General features: G+C 42.6%; 2 protein-coding genes across 7 annotated transcripts in view; one reads left to right on the top strand and one right to left on the bottom strand.

The window, feature by feature from the left end:
- Positions 1-18,418, top strand: part of MACROH2A2 (macroH2A.2 histone) — a gene marked incomplete at its 3' end in the record, with an annotated part of 59,235 nt that overhangs the window by 31,190 nt on the left and 9,627 nt on the right. The window contains exons 3-7 of one of the 3 annotated variants that reach the window (XM_082424559.1): positions 2,557-2,661; positions 3,340-3,446; positions 4,730-4,927; positions 5,990-6,100; positions 7,510-7,609. In XM_082424559.1, coding sequence (XP_082280685.1) covers positions 2,557-2,661; positions 3,340-3,446; positions 4,730-4,927; positions 5,990-6,100; positions 7,510-7,609 — 621 coding nt within the window. Of the gene's footprint in view, positions 1-2,556; positions 2,662-3,339; positions 3,447-4,729; positions 4,928-5,989; positions 6,101-7,509; positions 7,615-18,418 lie in introns of all 3 variants that reach the window. The other 2 variants (XM_082424558.1, XM_082424560.1) reach the window with 2 other exon arrangements.
- The window catches only part of AIFM2 (AIF family member 2), a gene marked incomplete at its 3' end in the record, with an annotated part of 34,775 nt that continues 26,236 nt past the window's right edge, over positions 9,880-18,418 (bottom strand). For 3 of the 4 annotated variants that reach the window (XM_082424537.1, XM_082424538.1, XM_082424532.1), the window contains exons 9-10: positions 11,762-11,891; positions 9,880-11,131 (exon numbers count right to left, since the gene is read on the bottom strand). In XM_082424537.1, the coding sequence (XP_082280663.1) occupies positions 11,023-11,131; positions 11,762-11,891 (239 nt within the window). The remainder of the gene's footprint in view (positions 11,132-11,761; positions 11,892-18,418) is intronic. The other variant, XM_082424533.1, reaches the window with a different exon arrangement.

The raw sequence follows: 18,418 nt of genomic DNA, 5'->3' as shown, positions 1-18,418 counted from the left end.
AGCTTGGAGAAGAGGGGCAAAGCTATGTAAGATTGATGAGGCTGGGAAAAGAGAGGGAGAAGGAGAGGGAGGGAGAGGGAATGACTCCCAGGTCTGTCTGTGGATGGAGCTGCCAGTCCCGAGGGTGACGGTAGGAGCCTGTTTCGAGGAATGATTTGGATTTGGGGATGTGGTGAGCTTGATTTACCTGTGGCACGCCCAGGTGGCATCATGGCAGGGCTGGCGGTGCAGATCTGGTGACATGGGAAGGAAGGTGGAAGCAGGCGCTGTGAGTGGATGGGGTTTCCCCGGAAGACTGCGCGGCCTGAGCAGAGCAGAGCGCCCAGTCGGAGCCCAGGGACACCGCCACCTAGTGGGCAGGTGGACAAGCGAGCAGAGGCCAGGGAAGGAGACAGTCATGTGTTCTGTCCCAAGCCTACACTTGCTGTGGTATTTCCCATCTCCTGTGGGCTGGGATATCCAGTGTTGGTTTAGACTGTATCCAAAATGAGCGGACACGAGCTCTTCCAAAATAATGTGCATGATGTGCTTTCCAACATCCTTTTTGGCTACAGAAATCATTCTTTTTACTATCAGATACTCAGCTGTATCCCAGATGGTTACTATTGCTGGAAGTGTGACTTGCGAGAAGTGAGAGGTTTGCTGTGGAAGTCTCCAGACCTCCGTGGAAATCTCCACCACTTAACAAATTATGATCTTCCAACAAAATTTGCAGTGAAACAAATGTGTGCCATTAAATTCAGTTTTCCTATTGATTGCCAGTTGACACACAAGGATACTTGTGTTCCCAAAATCAATAAAATCACTCAAGAATGTAGCAAACTTTTACAGTTCGCGTGAATATATTTGTCATAACATTTGAAAATATTAATAATGATTAATGTTATTTCAAACATTAATGTTATTTCAAACATTTAAATGGTGGAGTCTGGCCCAAGGAATGTTCAGACTAAACATCCAACAGAGAAAAGAACTTGGTCTAGATTATCTGCTATGTATTCTTAAGTTTTTTTCTCTTTAAATAAAAAAAGTTCTACCTCTGCTTTTGCACTTGAGCACACAATCAAGGTTTTCTTTCTTATAAATTATTTCAGAAGAGTTAGTCCGAGAGCCCAGCCGCGCTCGGGCAGAGCCTCACCTGTGTGCCTGCATTGTGCTGCCTGACGAATCGCTGCCTTTAGCCTCTTCCTGTGGCGGCATTCGATGACAGATTTTCCGTCTGAGAATCCAGTGTCTGTGCATCTGGCTGTCAAGCTGAAAATAACCTGACCTTCAGGGGCTTCCTGAAGGCTGGGAACGTGTAGGGCTTCCCATTAGCCATGCCTCTCATGCTGACGGTTAATTTGATGAACCCCAAGAGGATGCTTAACTGCTTCCTCTAAATGCAGGAAGACAGAAGGAGGACCGTGATGGTCCAAGATGCTAAACGAAATTCAACTTCTCAGAAGCGTAAAACTCGGAGGCTCCTTGACCCCCTTTCCGCCCATCTGAAAAACGGGTTGAGTGGACTGCTCCTTCCTCCCAGGTGTGGGCCCCTAGGAGCAGCAGGCGCAGGAAAGTCCTTTTCTTATGCTCAGTGGGGTGCTGTGCCTTTTAACCTAGAGTCATAAAGCAAGCCTGTTTGTGAAGACTTTATAACTACACCTCCTTCTGATGGGTACCCTTTTTAAACGAAAGAAAAGCTGGGCAGAAATCTGAAGGCCGCAAACCAGATATCTAATACGGCGTTAATTTCAAATACTCTGTCCTCCAGTCCCAACAAGCCTGCTCATATTTCTCAAACTACAGTGCCCCGATCTTTGATTCAGAAAATGCGGTGCCGTGTAGATGAATTGTTGGTAAACACAATATTCCTTGCTTAATAACCCAAAAAAGATGTTGTGAGAATGAGTTTGCAGTGATTTAGCGCTTTTCATTATGGAAATGCCGTATAAATATTTAACTCATGCTTATTTTATTCTAATTTTTTGTTAATCACATTTGCTTAGTTAATATGGCATACTTATGCCAAGTTTTTATTTTATTGCCATAGATTTTACGAATGATGGCAATTGCATGTGCTGTTTTATTTGAAATTAGGTTGACTGCAAAAATTCATGCAGAATCGCCTATTAATTTTAGGGTTTAGTATCTATGCCATTGTACCAGCAAATCCCCCCAACACACACACGTACACACATACCTGCACACATACATACACACAACACATTCATGCACACATGCACCTACAATTTTCCACCCACGTATAACACACTGGCACATTGCCTCTTTCTTTAGGGAAAGAACTCTTTTTAGGGGAGGAATTTTTCTTTAAAGGCTCATTCATGCTCTTGAAGGCAGACAAATTTGATTTAGCAGAGCATCCTTCCAAAATTGAGATAGAAAGAAAAAATAAAGGAGGAAAGTGAAAGCATTCAGGGGTATAAACCAATTCTATAGTTTTTTTTTTTTTTTTGACTCAAAAACTGATAGTATGTGAAATAGAATTCACTTTTCAGGTTAAGTGGTACCTCACCCCTTAGTATAAATCAGTTCTTCCTATCCACTTTCCTTTAGGACAAGAGGGACCAGGGACATCAAGTGAAGAGGAAAAGGAGATTCTGAAAGGGGTCTCAGCTCTCCTCAGAGATGGCTGCACACTGAAAGAAACTCGGCTTCAATGTTAGGGTTCTGCTTCGGTCAGGATTAACTTCTGCCAACAGTGGCTTAAACAAGAGAGTTTCTTTTTCCCTCATACAAGAGACGTCTATAGAAGACAGTCCAGGCTGGATAGGAGGCTCCACAGTCATAACAGATTCTGGTTCTTATCTTATTGCTCTGTCTTCCACAACTTCTTACCCTTGGTCAAAGATGGCTGCTCAAATTCCAGCCATCATGTCCTCAGTCTGCCAGTAAAAAGGGAAGAAAGGCACTGTCCCTTCATTAATGGATACTTCCCAGAAGTACCATACAACACAACTGCTTGCTTTTCATCTGCCAGAACTTAGTCACATGATCACACCTAACAAAAAGGGTGGTTGGGAAATACTGTCTTCATTCCTGTGATTTGGGGCTCTGCAAAAAATCAGAGGTCCATCTACTAAGGAAGATGGGGGAGAATTAATGTCAAGGGACAACTAGAAGGCTTTGCCCACAGGATCGTATATCAGGTCTTGCTAAAGTATCTTACTTGTCTGTGACCTGAGTTCTTTTCAGTTGTCTGGATTTCTTTCCAGGCCCAGACATAAAAATCACAAATAAATAAAAGTGATCTAACTCCAAGGCCATTTCCAAAGGAACGCTTTGGAAAGCTCAGACCCCATTCTACGATTGCCTATTAACCCTCCCTTGAAATTTCAGCGGAAATTCTAGAATTGGCTGGGAATGCAGCGAGGGACAACAAGAAGGCCCGGATAGCCCCAAGACACATCCTGCTGGCAGTTGCCAATGACGAGGAACTCAACCAGGTACGTCTGAAGCATTGACACCAGCCACGGAATGGGTTTGCCAAACGCGCTACTGCATGTGGACCCGGCTGGCTAGAAATCCTTCCTGCTACAGTACCCAGACACATTTACACTAAAAGAGTCAGATCATATGGGAGAAGAACAAATTCTGCTAGCCATATTATTTAGATTCAAAATAAAATTGTCTCTGGAATAGATCCCATTATATATTCTGAGACTTGCCAGAATTTCTTTTCCTCTTTAAAAGCAAGCTCTGTGTGTTGCCGAGGGAAGTGCAGTGCACATATGTTATTCTCTGTACAGTTTCTTCCCCCAAACTTTGTTGACAATTTATTCTGATGAGGGCAGAAGCGTCCTTCTTCATATATCAAAACTAACGCTTTATATTTTAGAGCTGACTCCAAAATCGAGTGAATTCCCACCCCCATGCCCCCCGCCAAAGATGTGCAAGGTAGCAGGTAAATAGTATGAGAATTTTAATTTATGTGTATTTTATAATGTTAACTGTCTGTGGTTAAGAATCAGTTCTTATTTCCAATCCAACATGGGCTGATAATTTCCAAAAGTACAATAAAAAATAATTACTAGAAAAATTAAAAAACAAAAACATACAAACCACCAGCTACAATTTTTTGTTACTAGATCCAATAGGTATACAAAAACTCTGTCAACTTACTAGGCTCTTCCTCATGATTTCTGTACTCTTTTTGTCACAGACAGGTAACTAATAGCTTGTGGACCAGCCTTGGTTGCAGACCACATTTGGAGTAGCGCTGCTATAGAATGTGCAGAATGTATTAGTGTGGTAGTTCATGTTGATTAGTTAAAGTAAACACATATCAGTTGGGATGTGTGTGGTCAAACATATTTTACTGATGGAATGCATGATCAAAGGAGTGGGGTCTGTTGTTAACTGGGTCTAGCCCTTGCATTAACCTTTGAACCTCATTTTGTCAAGCTGTGCTCCCACGTCTGAAGCTCTTTATCCTCGGTTATGTCTGGAATCTCCAAGCTCTGGGCAACATCCCTGGTTTCAACCTCTATACGCTTTCATTTTGCTTTGCTTGTTTTGCTTTCTGTACAAGATCTCGGGATGCCTTGTTACCTACAGAGAAAAGCCCTACCCGTGAGACAGGGACAACCAGTTAAATCGTGTATTGTGCAGTTTCTTTGGAAAGCAGAGACCAGATTTAACACTTGTTTTGCCAACAGTTAGAACCGTATTAAATCCAGAACCAACGAGCTCTTTGCTGTCTGAGCTCACGCCTTCTCTCTCTCTTCAGCTGCTAAAAGGAGTGACCATCGCCAGCGGAGGCGTCCTGCCCAGAATTCACCCTGAATTGCTGGCCAAAAAACGAGGGACCAAAGGCAAGTCAGAAACTATCCTCTCCCCTCCCCCAGAGAAAAGAGGAAGGAAGGCCACGTCGGGCAAGAAGGGGGGCAAGAAATCGAAGGCTGCCAAACCGCGGACGTCCAAAAAGGTGAGCCCAGTGGCGTCTGTGAGCTCAGGACTCTCACAGAACGGGAGGAAAGTTGAACCATCCAAAGAGAAGGGCGTGGCCAGCATCCCCGAAGGACTGGGGACCCGCCTCAGCTTGGAGCTGGGAGAAAATGATAGGAATGTGTGTGAAAAAGAATAAAGGGCCTTTGAGACGAGCTCAGATCATCATGCAGGGTCTACTAGAGTTTTCCAAACCCCACACATGGGTGGTTTTCATGTTTCTAGATCCCCTCCACTGACCTCACCAAAATCTCAAGTGAGAGAGCTGACCTGGAACTCTACTTTCCACCTCTCCCCATGTGACATACTGACACACCTTTAGCTTCCCACAGAGAGTCGCCTGAGTTCAGCCAATGGCATTTCAGGTGTTTTAGATAAGTAGCTATAGCTCAGAGGTGCCATTTGTGGAGTAATACTTTCATATGCTGCCCAGTACGGCAACTGCTAGCCACGTGTGGCTATTTAAATTTCAATTTAAATTACTGAAAATGAAATCAAATTCAGTTCCTTGGTTGCACCAGCCACATTTCACGTGCTCAACAGCGCGGAGCAGCACAAAGATAGAACGTGTCCACGAGGGAATGAAGTTCGATTGGACAGCGCTGCTTTGGGGGTTGTCAACTTTTCATTCCCCAAACCTCCATGATGGCAAAAAAGATGGTATAAGAGTTCATTTCTCGGCCGCTGTGCCCCAGGGGAATCCTGGAGAGAAGGGAAGTTGAGCAGTGCGCTATGAATGACCCCACTTGGCTTATTATCAGAAGCTGTAGGCGTTGAAAAGAACAAGAATAACATACCTGTGTCCAGGTTTGAGCAAAGACTATGGGTACATGCGAACCCCTTAATACACTTGATTTTTGCAGTATCCTTTTGTTTTCCCCATATTGCTGTCCCTTGCTCCCCTCTGTTGAAAACAACAGAACCTAACATCTGACCACTTCCGTTCATATCCAACTTGGTGGTAACCATGGGAAAGACTTCAAAGCCACTTTGGGCTTTTTCTGGATTATTTCTGATCTGTCCTTCTGATTTCTACCAACAGTCCAAACCAAAGGACAGCGATAAAGAAGGAACTTCAAATTCCACCTCTGAAGATGGGCCCGGGGATGGATTCACCATCCTGTCTTCTAAAAGCCTTGTTCTAGGGCAGAAGGTAATAAAGAGAATTGTAATGTGCTGTCATAAAACACTATTGCATTTTTATAACCTCCTGTTTACAAGCAATGAAGCCTCCTTCATCCCTTCCTTCCCTAATATGACTTTCACTCTGGTCTTGAATTATTCATTTTGAAACTAAAGAGCTGTGGCAGTGTCTGCATTGTGAGGATAAACAAGCTCTTTAGTGCTGAGAATTGTTCATGCTGACACTGGTCAGCCAGGGGTACCCATAGTGGATCTTTCTGGTCTCCATGCCCCAGCTATCTCTTGCTCACCAAAAAAAAATCCATAGCTAACTTTCTCAACCAGCCTTTGGGAGGCCTGCTTTACATGGTGTGATGTAATTTATCAAAGAAGGAAAATAGAAAGATATGTTCCCTGAATATCCCTGGTGTTAGAAATGAATTATTTGCCAATAATTCAGTCTGCTTGCCTTTCTAGGCTGCAGAAAGAAAACAAACAGGGTTATACATTTGAAAAGTCTTCAGCAGCACAACAGCAGCCCAGCCAGACATGCAAATAATTCATTCCCACAAGCATAACAGACAATTTATCTACCAAGTCAACTGGGGCTGCAATATGATACCCGCGGAAACAGTCAGTTAATCATATCGGGTAGCGAATGTTTGCAGCCTGACAGTAGTACGAACCTCTGTTGAAGCAATTGGGAAGAGCATGCTTTGAGAAGAGCATAAACGTGGCGGGTTCCTAATTCATCACTGATGAAAGCAGGGAAGCAAAGAGGTGGAATTTATGTCCACTCTAGGGGCTATCTGTGGTTACGAGATGATTCGCTTTCTCTCCCTTATCTAGGGGAGCAAGAAGTTCTAGCTCACATGGGGAGACAATGGAGAATGGCTTCCATTCCGCTCAGCTATGGGCACATGGGGCAGCATTTCACAAGCGTAGCCCCAAGAGGGTGGTCCCAAAAGTCAAGGCGGCCAGACGTAGAGGTCAGAATCCCAGAGCCCCTCACTTCTCTCCAGCAAAGTGGTTGGCTTTACATCCCTGCCCCTGCAGGTCTGTGCTGCTCTGGAGAGAATGCAGGGAACCGAGTAGCTTCTTGCAGGAGCTACTCAGAGAATTACGATATCAAACACCAAGGCCACCCGGATGGGAAACGAAGGCATAAGCTATAGGGAAAAGAAAAGGAGGGGAGGTCCCGTTCCTGCCCCCGAAAGGGGAGGCAGATTTGCTGCTAGCCTCAGAGTGAACATCAAATCCACTGAGCTCAAAAGAGCCTGTTGAAAACCACACACCTTGGAAACGTCAGATGGTCGCTCCACGCACAGCCCTTTCTGTTGACACAAGCAACTGAGAGAATGAACAGATGTGAGTAAAACGTGAAGATTTTCCATAGGCCTTGATCTCGCCCACACTCTGCATCTTCTCTTCCCAATGCAGCTGTCCTTGACCCAGAGTGACATCAGCCATATTGGCTCCATGAGAGTGGAGGGCATCGTCCACCCAACCACAGCTGAAATTGACCTCAAGGAAGATATAGGTAAGGTTCTGAGGTTTCGGGAGAGGTGCCATAGAATAGCTACTGTTCTGGCAAGTTCTCGTGAAGTTGGTCATTGTCAGCTGGATAGCCCCTGCTTGGCGGACCGTGTCAATCAAGCTCTGCCTTCGTGTGTAATTGAACAACATTACTAGAGAAAAACTAATTTTGTTTTAAGTCTGCAGATATTTTTGAAATTTTTATTGAAGTATTATACAAAAACAGATCATTAATGCACAGCTTGATGAATTTTTCTCCAAGCGAACAAAACTGGGACCAGCACCTTGATCATGAAACAGAACCTTACCAGTACCCCACAAGGCCTCTCATCCCTTGTCCCGGTCACCATTCTCTCCAAGGGTAACCGCTATCCTGTCTTCTGGTTTTTTTATTTTTGGCTGCGCCTCGAGGCATGTGGGATCTTAGTTCCCTGACCAGGGATCGAACCCATGCCCCCTGCAGTGGAAGCGCCGAGTCTTAACCACTGGACCACCAGGGAAGTCCCCACCACTATCCTGTCTTCTAACAGCATAGAGGGGTGTCATCTGTTTCTGATTTTATATAAGTGAAATCATGCAGTATGTCTCCTTTTGTGTCTGTCTCCTTTTGCTTAACTTTGTGAAATCAACCCATGTTGTTGAGTGTGGCTGTAGTTCATTTTCTTTACTGTACAGTATTCCACTGTAGGAATATAACACAGTTTGTTGATCCATTGTACCACTGATGGCACTGGGGCAGTTTCCAATTTGGGCTGTAATGAGTGGTGTTACTCTAAATATTGTTGTACATGTTTTGGGTAAACCTCTACATATATTTGAAGCTGAAATACTGAGAACACCATTGGTAAAAAGGAAATGGACATCTGGAAAAAGTTAGGTGGTCTGTAAGGCTATACTCTGAGTTCTTTCACCAGTGGATTGCCACCTGTCCCACGAGTGGTGGAGGGATCTGTTACCAGGCTAGGTGGAGGAACCTGGAGGCTAAGCTTCCAGGCACTAGAAATAATAATAAGACCATTATTTAGTCACCATCTCACCGATTTTTAGTCACTATCTCACCGATTTTAGTCATCATCTCACCGATTTTTACAAGACGGAAATGGGCAAAGAAAGGGTTTTGTCCCTGGGATACAGGGCTTGCTTCTGAGATAGGTGATTTGGGGCCAATGCTAGTAGCTCAGCCCTGGATGGTAGCTGCCAGGCTCACCTGTGTTTCCCCCTTGGCATCAGAGGCCACTTGCTTTACTGAAAAGGAAATAAGATAGCACCGGGTGGGGGGAAACAAAAACAAAACACAAACAAACAAGCAAAAAACAGTATTACAGAGAAAGAGGATTTCTCTGGCACACAAACAGAGATGGTGAAAATTCCTCTACTCTTCAAACCCAGCCCAGACCCTACCAACTGCCCTCAACTCCCTCTGTGTGGAAAGACTCCCCCTCATGGCCTTAATCTTGAGCTCTGTTTTGAAGTGTGTTCTAGCTTCTCTCAAACAAAACAAGTTTATTTTTTAAAGTTTTACCTTCATCATTTCTATAGTATTTGCATTTTTATATCAGGAAAACTATAAAGATATTTCTGCTTTTTAAGGGGTGGGTGATGGTAGGATAGAAAAAACACTGGTATTGAAGCAAAAACTCGAGGTCAGATCCCAGCCTCAGTGGAGGTTCTGGAGCCAGCGTGGGTCTATGTCCTGGATTTAGCTGTGTGACTATAGGCAGTTTTCTTAACCTCTCTGAACCTCAGTTTCCTCACGTGTGAGGATAACAATAGTACATGTCTCTTAGAGGTGCTATGAAGATTAGAAAAGATAATACAAAGACAGAGCTTAGCACAGTGCCGGACTCATAGGCATTTGATAAATGATAGTCTCCTTCATGGTTGCAGAGTTGTTAGAAGGGGTCCCTCCCATCATGATTCCATTCTCCACTACTGTCGCCCAAACCAATCTCCCCATGCAGATAAGGCCCTGATTTATTCTTTTTAAGACGTTATAAGTTATAACAGAAAAGTTCAAGCCTACACAAAAATAGCAGAAGAGTGTAATGAAACCCTACACACCCCATTGCAATCATCATCTACCCATGACCAAGTTCGTTTCAGCTCTACCCCCGCCCACATTCCCCCCACACATATTATTTTATCTGTGAATATTTCAGAATGACAAGGGCTATTTTTTTTACAACATACCATTATCACAAGACCACTATCACAACTAAAAAAAATTAATATCATCAAATATTCAGTGTTCAAATTCCAACTGCATCATAAATGTCAATTTTTAAAAATTTGTTTATTTGATTCAGGCTCCAATAAGTTCACACGTTACAATTGGTTGATAAGTCGCTTATAACCCATTGGATCCCCCTTTGTCTCTCTCTTTTTTTCTTAGCAATTTACTTGTTGAAGAAGCTGCGCCGTTTGTCCTGTAGGGTTTCCCACAGTCTGGATTTTGTTGATTCCATCCTCCTAGTGTCATTAAACATGTTTCTTCTCTGCTTTTCTTATAAGTTGGTAGTTGGATCCAGAGGCTTAATTAGATTCAGGTTCAAAAACTTTTAGCAAGACTACTTGGGCAGTGATGGAATGTCCTCCCATCAGGAGGAGCCCCACTCTCTCACGATGCTCCTTCTCTAGTTTTGTCCATTCGTTAGGGGTCGCAAAGGGGAGATATTCTAATCCCAGATATTCTAATTCCTTCTTCACTTCTTCACTGGAGGCTTCCACAAAGGGGAAGTCCCCTCATCAACTCTACAGGCTACTTTATTCCTAAATGTCTTCAGGGAAGAGGGTGGGCTCACCTTGATTTTTACATGGTCCCATTTGACCTCTGAAAGCAGAGCACAGCAGCCTAGACCTATTTCCCCTGCTTCTCACAGTGAACTTGGCTACCAGCTTCAGCTACTTGGCCTTCTCCAGGCTTCTGTGACCCAGCAGGTCGAAACTGGCCAGGGGTCTGAGGGGCAGAAAGGAGACTTAGAGGCACTTGCCATAGCCTGCGATCACCATAACCAAATTGTGTCACTGAAACCCAAGCACATTAATGGAGAAACCCCTCCAGCCCCGCCTCAGTGGAGAGTGATTGCTGGAATCAATATTTTTCCTAAGTGATCTGCACATCGTACAGTGCCCCTCCAAATATACTTGAATGTCTGAGTGTGGAGTGGGGAAGCTCCCTCACCCAGCCTCTAGGGAAGCCTCTGAACTGAATAATAATAATAACAATAATAATCATCATCATCTGAGTAATTATAACAACTAATAATAATAACCACAAAGAGAGAGAGAGCTGAGACTTGCCCCAGACATCCAGTTCACCAAATTCATTTGAAGATGAAAATGCATAAGGGGAAATACTTCATCTCCCACCCAAGAGCAGCAGTCATCCTGGTCTGGACAAAACACCCACATGTCATCTCAGGGGCACGAGGATCCCCTGGTGCACATAGGTGGGGCTCCTGCTGTGCTGGAGGTGGAGTCCTGCCATCTCCTGGGGGTTCCACTTGGCCTCTCTAGAAGCACAACCCTGAAATATGGCGTAGAGAATTGTCCTACCATCAAAAACTCAAGGGATTTCTCAGCAGAAATGTCCTTAGAGATTAGCCTTGCAAAGCTCTGCATTTTCCATTGGAAACCAAGGCCCAAGTCAGGGGAACAACATTCCAGGCTGCCCCGGGCCTGTGTCTGTCCTTTGGCCCCAGGGACTTACAACACATAGGTGGTGGTGAGATGGGAACAGGACCCCAGAGCTCTCCACTCAGAGGTTCCTGCTAAGCCATCTGTCACCTGGGGCCTGCCCCCCACCCACAAGCAACAAGGTTGTGGCTGCATCCCCAAGGGTGGCTCTGGGACCCGGCTTAGGAGCTGGTGACAGAGGCAGGCTGTAGGGTCTGTGAGATCCCCCCCAGTGTGGAGTGCTGCCATCAAATCAAGACACTGAATTTAATCAATACTACACGGGTACCGAACCCAGAGATCAGAACACCGGAGCCTCAATTTTTTAAAAAGGTCACTTTAGGGTTCATGTCATGAGACTGCTTTATGGCCAAATCACCCCCTAAAAGGACCCTAAAAGGGTCCTTTAATGAGTTTCCATGGAATATGTCAATTGCCAACAATATAACTAGCACTGCTGACGGACTTTGATAGTACTCACAATGGTATAACCTCTTCTCCCGTTTTATGCCTCTCCTTATGTTTTTTCTTATGCTTCCTTTTTGCTTTCAAGAAGGATCCATCTTTTATATCTCCAGTATCATTTTCCTCTTCAGTAGAGACTTCTAATTCTAAATTAAATATCAAGTTAAGAAATAAAGACATAAGTTAAGGAAAATGAAAATCTTATTTATCTAACCCTAACCTTAAAGTTATAAATACCTTTGCTTTCTTTGCAAACTTTTTTTTTTTTTTTTTTTTTGGCCGTGCTGTGCAGCTTGTAGGATCTTAGTTCCCCAACCTGGGATTGAACCCGGGCCCTGGCAGTGAAAGCGCCAAATCCTAACCACCGGACTGCCAGGGAATTCCCTCTTTGCAAACTTCTGAAGCTTCTTTTTTATTGTTGTCTTTTTGGGTCATTTTTTTCTAAATAGATCTTTATTGGAGTATAATTGCTTCGCAATACTGTGTTAGTTTCTGTTGTACAACAAAGCGAATCAGCCATATGCACACACATGTCCCCACATCCCCTCCCTCTTGAGCCTCCCTCCCATCCTCCCTATCCCACCCCTCTAGGTCATCGCAAAGCACAGAGCCAATCTCCCTGTGGTATGTTACTGTTTCCCACCAGCCAACTATTTTACATTCGGTAGTGTATGTATGTCGATGCTACTCTCACTTCTCCCCAGCTTCCCCCTCCCACCCCAAGTCCTCAAGTCCATTCTCTATGTCTACCTCTTTATTCCTGCCCTGCAACTAGGTTCATCAGTACCTTTTTTTTTTTTTTTTAGATTCCATATATATGCATTACCATACGGTATTTGTTTTTCTCTTTCTGACTTACTTCACTCTGTATGACAAACTCTAGGTCCATCCACCTCACTACAAATAACTCAATTTCGTTTCTTTTTGTGGCTCAGTAATATTCCATTGTATATGTGTGCCACATCTTCTTTATCCATTCTTCTGTCAGTGGACATTTAGGTTGGTTCCGTGTCCTTGCTATTGTAAATAGCACTGCAATGAACCTGTGGTACATGACTCTTTTTGAATTATGGTTTTCTCAGGGTATATGCCCAGTAGTGAGATTGCTGGGTCATATGGTAGTTCTATTTTTAGTTTTTTAAGGAACCTCCATACTGTTTTCCGTAGTGGTTGTATCAATTTACATTCCCACCAACAGTGCAGGAGGGTTCCCTTTTCACCACACCCCTTCCAGCGTTTATTGTTTCTAGATTTTTTGATAGTGGCCATTCTGACTGGAGTGAGGTGATACCTCATTGTGGTTTTGATTAGCATTTCTCTAATAATTAGTGATGTTGAGCATCTTTTCACGTGCCTCTTGGCCATTTGTATGTCCTCCTTGGTGAAATGTCTATTTAGGTCTTCCACCCATTTTTTAACTGGATTATTTGTTTTTTTGATATTGAGCTCCATGAGCTGTTTATATATTTTGGAGATTAATCCTTTGTTGTTTCATTTGCAAATATTTTCTCCCATTCTGAGGGTTGTCTTTTTGTCTTGTTTATGGTTTCCTTTGCTGTGCAAAAGCTTTTAAGTTTAACTAAGTCCCATTTGTTTATTTTTGTTTTTATTTCCATTACTCTAGGAGGTGGGTCAAAAAAGATCTTGCTGTGGTTTATGTCAAAGAGTGTTTTTCCTATGTTTTTCTCTAAGAGTTTTATAGTGTCTGGTCTTACATTTAAATCTTTAATCCATTTGGAGTTTATTTTTGTGTATGATGTTAGGTAGTGTTCTAATTTCATTCTTTTACATGTAGCTGTCCAGTTTTCCCAGCACCACTTACTGAAGAGGCTGTCTTTTCTCCATTGTATGTCCTTGCCTCCTTTGTCGTAAATTAGGTGCCCATATGTGCATGAGTTTATCTCTGGGCATTCTATCCTGTACCATTGATCTCTATTTCTGTTTTTGTGCCAGTACCATATTATCTTGATTACTGTAGCTTTGTGGTATAGTTTGAAATTGGGGAGCCTGATTCCTCTGACTCCATTTTTCTTTCTCAAGATTGCTTTGGCTATTAGGGGTCTTTTGTATTTCCATAAGAATTGTAAAATTTTTTGTTCTGATTCTGTGAAGAATGCATTGGTAGTTCGATAGGGATTGCATTGAATCTGTAGATTGCTTTGGGTAGTATAGTCATTTTCACAATATTGATTCTTCCAAGCCAAGAACATGGTATATTTCTCCATCTGTTTATGTCATCTTTGATTTCTCTCATCAGTGTTTTACAGTTTTCTGAGTACAAGGCTTTCGCCTCCTTATGCAGGTTTATTCCTAGGTATTTTATTCTTTTTGTTGCAATGGTAAATGTGAGTGTTTCCTTAATTTCTCTTTCTGATTTTTCGTTGGTGGTGTATAGGAATGCCAGAGATTTCTGTGCATTAATTTTGTATCCTGCAACCTTACCAAATTCCTTGATTAGTTCTAGTAGTTATCTGGTGTCATCTTTAGGATTTTCTATGTATAGTGTCATGTCATCGGCAAACAGTGACAGTTTTACTTCTTCTTTTCCAATTTGTATTCCTTTTATTTCTTTTTCTTCTCTGATTGCTGTGGCTAGGACTTCCAGACTATGTTGAATAAGACTGGCGAGAGTGGATATCCTTGTCTTGTTCCTGATCTTAGTGGAAAAGCTTTCAGTTTTTCACCCTTGGGTATGATGCTTGCTGTTGGGTTTGTCATATACGTTTATATGTTGAGTTAGGTTCCCTCTATGCCCATTTTCTGGAAAGTTTTTATCATAAATCAGTGTTGAATTTTGTCAAAAGCTTTTTCTGCATCTATTGAGATGATCATATGGTCTTTGTTCCTTAATCTGTTATTGTGGTGTATCACATTGATTGATTTGCGTATATTGAAGAATCCTTGCATCCCTGGGATAAATCCCATTTGATCATGGTGTATGATCCTTTTAATGTGCTGTTGGATTCTGTTTGCTAGTATTTTGTTCAGGGTTTTTGCATCTATGTTCATCAGTGATATTGCTCTATAATTTTCTTTTTTTGTGATATCTTTTTCTGGTTTTGGTATCAGGGTGATGGTGGCTTTGTAGAATGAATTTGGGAGTGTTTCTCCCTCTGCAATTTTTTGGTAGAGTGTGAGAAGGATCAGTGTCAGCTCTTCTCTAAATGTTTGAAAGAATTCACTTGTGAAGCCATCTGGTCCTGGACTTTTGTTTGTTGGAAGATTTTTAATTACGGTTTCAATTTCGTTACTTGTGATAGGTCTGTTATATTTTCTAATTCTTCCTGGTTCAGTCTTGGAAAATTGTACCTTTCCAAGAATTTGTCCATTTCTTCATGGTTGTCTATTTTATTGGCATCTAGTTGTTTGTAGTAGTCTCTTATAATCCTTTGTATTGCTGCAGTGTCAGTTGTGATTTCTCCTTTTTCATTTCTAATTTTATTGATTTGCGTCCTCTCCCTTTTTTTCTTAATGAGTCTGGCTAATGGTTTATCAATTTTGTTTATCTTCTCAAAGAACCAGCTTTTAGTTTTATTGATCTTTGCTATTGTTTTCTTCATTTCTATCTCATTTATATCTGCTCTGACCTTTATGATTTCTTTCCTTCTACTGACTTTGGGTTTTCTTTGTTCTTCTGTCTCTAGTTGCTTTAGGTGTAGGGTTAGACTGTTTATTTAAGATTTTTCTTGTTTCTTGAGGTGAGATTGAATGGCTATGAACTTCCCTCTTAGAACTGCTTTTGCTGCATCCCATAGGTTTTGGGTTGTCACGCTTTCGTTGTCATTTGTTTCTATGTATTTTTTAATTTTTTCTTTGATTTCTTCAGTGATCTCTTGGTTATTTAGTAGTGCACTGTTTAGCCTCCATGTGTTTGTATTTTTTACAGTTTTTTTTCCTGTAATTGATTTCCAGTCTCATAGCATTGTGGTCAGAAAAGATGCTTGATACGATTTCAATTTTCTTAAATTTTCCAAGGCTTGATTTGTGACCCAAGATGTGATCTATCCTGGAGAATGTTCCGTGTGCACTTGAGAAGACAGTGTATTCTGCCACTTTTGGGTGGAATGTTCTATAAATATCAATTAAATCTATCTGGTCTGTTGTGTCATTTAGAGCTTGTGTTTCCTTATTTATTTTCTGTTTGGATGCTCTGTACATTGGTGTAAGTAGGGTGTTAAAGTCTCCTACTATTATTGTGTTACTGTTGATTTCTTCTTTCATGGTTGTTAGCATTTGCCTTATGTATTGAGGTGCTCCTATGTTGGGTGCATAAACATTTATAATTGTTATATCTTCTTCTTGGATTGATCCTTTGATCATTATGTAGTGTCCCTCCTTATCTCTTGTGAGAATCTTTATTTTAAAGTCTATTTTATCTGATACTAGTATTGCTACTCCAGCTTTCTTTTGATTTCCATTTGCATGGAATATCTTTTTCCATCCCTTCATTTTCAGTCTGTATGTGTCCCTAGGTCTGAAGTGGGTCTCTTGTAGACAGCATATATATGGGTCTTGTTTTTCTATCCATTCAGCCAGTCTGTGTCTTTCGGTTGGGCATTTAATCCATTTACATTCAAGGTTATTATTGATATGTATGTTCCTATTACCATTTTCTTAACTGATTTGGGTTTGTTTTTGTGGGTCTTTTTCCTCTCTGTGTTTCGTGCCTAGAGAAGTTTCTTTAGCATTTGTTGTAAAGCTGGTTTGGTGGTGCTAAATTCTTTTAGCTTTTGCTTGTCTGAAAAGTTTTTGACTTCTTCATTGAATCTGAATGAAATCCTTGCTGGGTAATCTTGGTTGTACGTTTTTCTCTTTCAACACTTTAAGTATATCCTGCCACTCCCTTCTGGCCTGCAGAGTTTCTGCTGAAAAATCATCTGATAACCTTATCGAGATTCCTTTGTAAGTTATTTTTTGTTTCTCCCTTGCTGCTTTTAATATTTTTTCTTTAAATTAATTTTTGTTAGTTTGATTAATATGCGTCTTGGTGTGTTTTTCCTAGGGTTTATCCTATATGGGACTCTCTGTGCTTCCTGGACTTGGGTGACTATTTCCTTTCCCATGTTAGGGAAGTTTTTGACTATAATCTCTTCAAATATTTTCTTAGACCCTTTCTTTTTCTCTTCTTCTTCTGGGACCCCTATAATTCAAATGTTGGTACGTTTAGTATTGTCCCAGAGGTCTCTGAGATTGTCTTCAATTCTTTTCATTCTTTTTTCTTTATTCTGCTCCTCAGCAGTTATTTCCACCATTTTGTCTTCCAGCTCACTTATTCATTCTTCTGCCTCAGTTATTCTGTTATTGATTCCTTCTAGTGTATTTTTCATTTCAGTTATTGGGTTGTTCATCTCTGTTTGTTTGCTCTTTAGTTCTTCTAGATCTTTGTTAACATTTCTTGTGTTTTCTCAATCCGTGCCTCCATTCTATTTCTGAGATTCTGGATCATCTTTACTATCATTACTCTGAATTCTCTTTCAGGTAGATTGCCTACTTCCTCTTCATTTATTTGTTCTTGTAGGTTTTTACCTTGCTCCTTCATCTGTGACGTATTTTTTTGCCGTCTCATTTTTGTTTGTTTGTTTGAGTGGGATTGTGTTCCTGTCTTACTGGTTGTTTGGCCTGAGGCTTTCAACACTGGAGTTTGTAGGCTATTGGGTAGAGCTGAGTCTTGGTGCTGATATGAGGAACTCCATGAGACCTCACTCTGATGAATATTCCCTGGGGTCTGAGGTTCTCTCTTAGTCCAGTGGTTCGGACTCAGAACCAGCTCGTGAACAAAGATTCCGCAAGCCGCATGGGGTGGCAAAAAAAAAAGAGCAATAACAAAGTAAGAAATAAAATTAGACTAGGAAACTAACAGGTATGTTAGAAAGAATATAAAAATTAAAATGTAGATGAATCAACAACCAGAAGGTACATCAGTACCACAATACTGAAAAAGAGGAGGAGGGAAAAGGAAGAAAAAAAACAGAGGGTGGGTGGGTAAAGGCCTTGGCTGTGGAGGGCGGGGCCTAAGCAAGATGTGAGTGATGGGCAGGGCCTATGCTTAGGACCCACGGGGCTGGAAAAGACCCTGGGGTCTGTGGAGGGTGGGGCTTAGGCTCAAGGAATGGAAGGGGCCCAGGTGTGCCCCCCACCCCTGGTCTCAGAGGGCGGAGGACCTCACCTGGGAGCCCAGCAGGATTCCTGGGCTCGAGTGGGTGGGGCAAAGCCCTCTTCTCCTCTCCTGCTCTTGAGGTCTGGGAGGGCCCCTCCCGCCTGCCTCTCCTGATCTCCCCGGCCTCCCTCCTATGCTCCTAGGACCCACGAGCCTGGATGGAGCTTTGTGGAGGGGGGGAGCCGGCTTGGGAGCTCAGCAGGCTCCTGGCCTGAGTGGGCCAGGCGATCACCCTCTGCTCCTCTCCCGCTCTTCCCAGAGAGTCCCTCCCGCCTGCCTCTCCTGATCTCCCCGGCCTCAGGGGCGCCGATCCTGTCTGGCCTCCACTTCTCCTTCCCCTCAGTCCCCCTGCGTCCTACCGGTTCACTTTGGGGTTCCTCCCGTCTCCTTGGGCGTCAGAGTCCCCCACCAGCGGCCAGCAGGTGCCCTAGTTGTGGGGAGACGCTAACTCCACGTCTTCCCTAACCACCATCTTGACTCCCCCTCCTTGAGTCATTTTTAAAATTTCTGATTTGG

This window comes from Balaenoptera physalus, assembly GCF_965194825.1.
Source record: "Balaenoptera physalus genome assembly, chromosome: 14".
Lineage (NCBI taxonomy): Eukaryota > Metazoa > Chordata > Mammalia > Artiodactyla > Balaenopteridae > Balaenoptera > Balaenoptera physalus.
The sequence above is the reverse complement of the archived record's forward strand: the minus strand, read 5'-3'. Positions and strand labels throughout refer to the sequence as shown.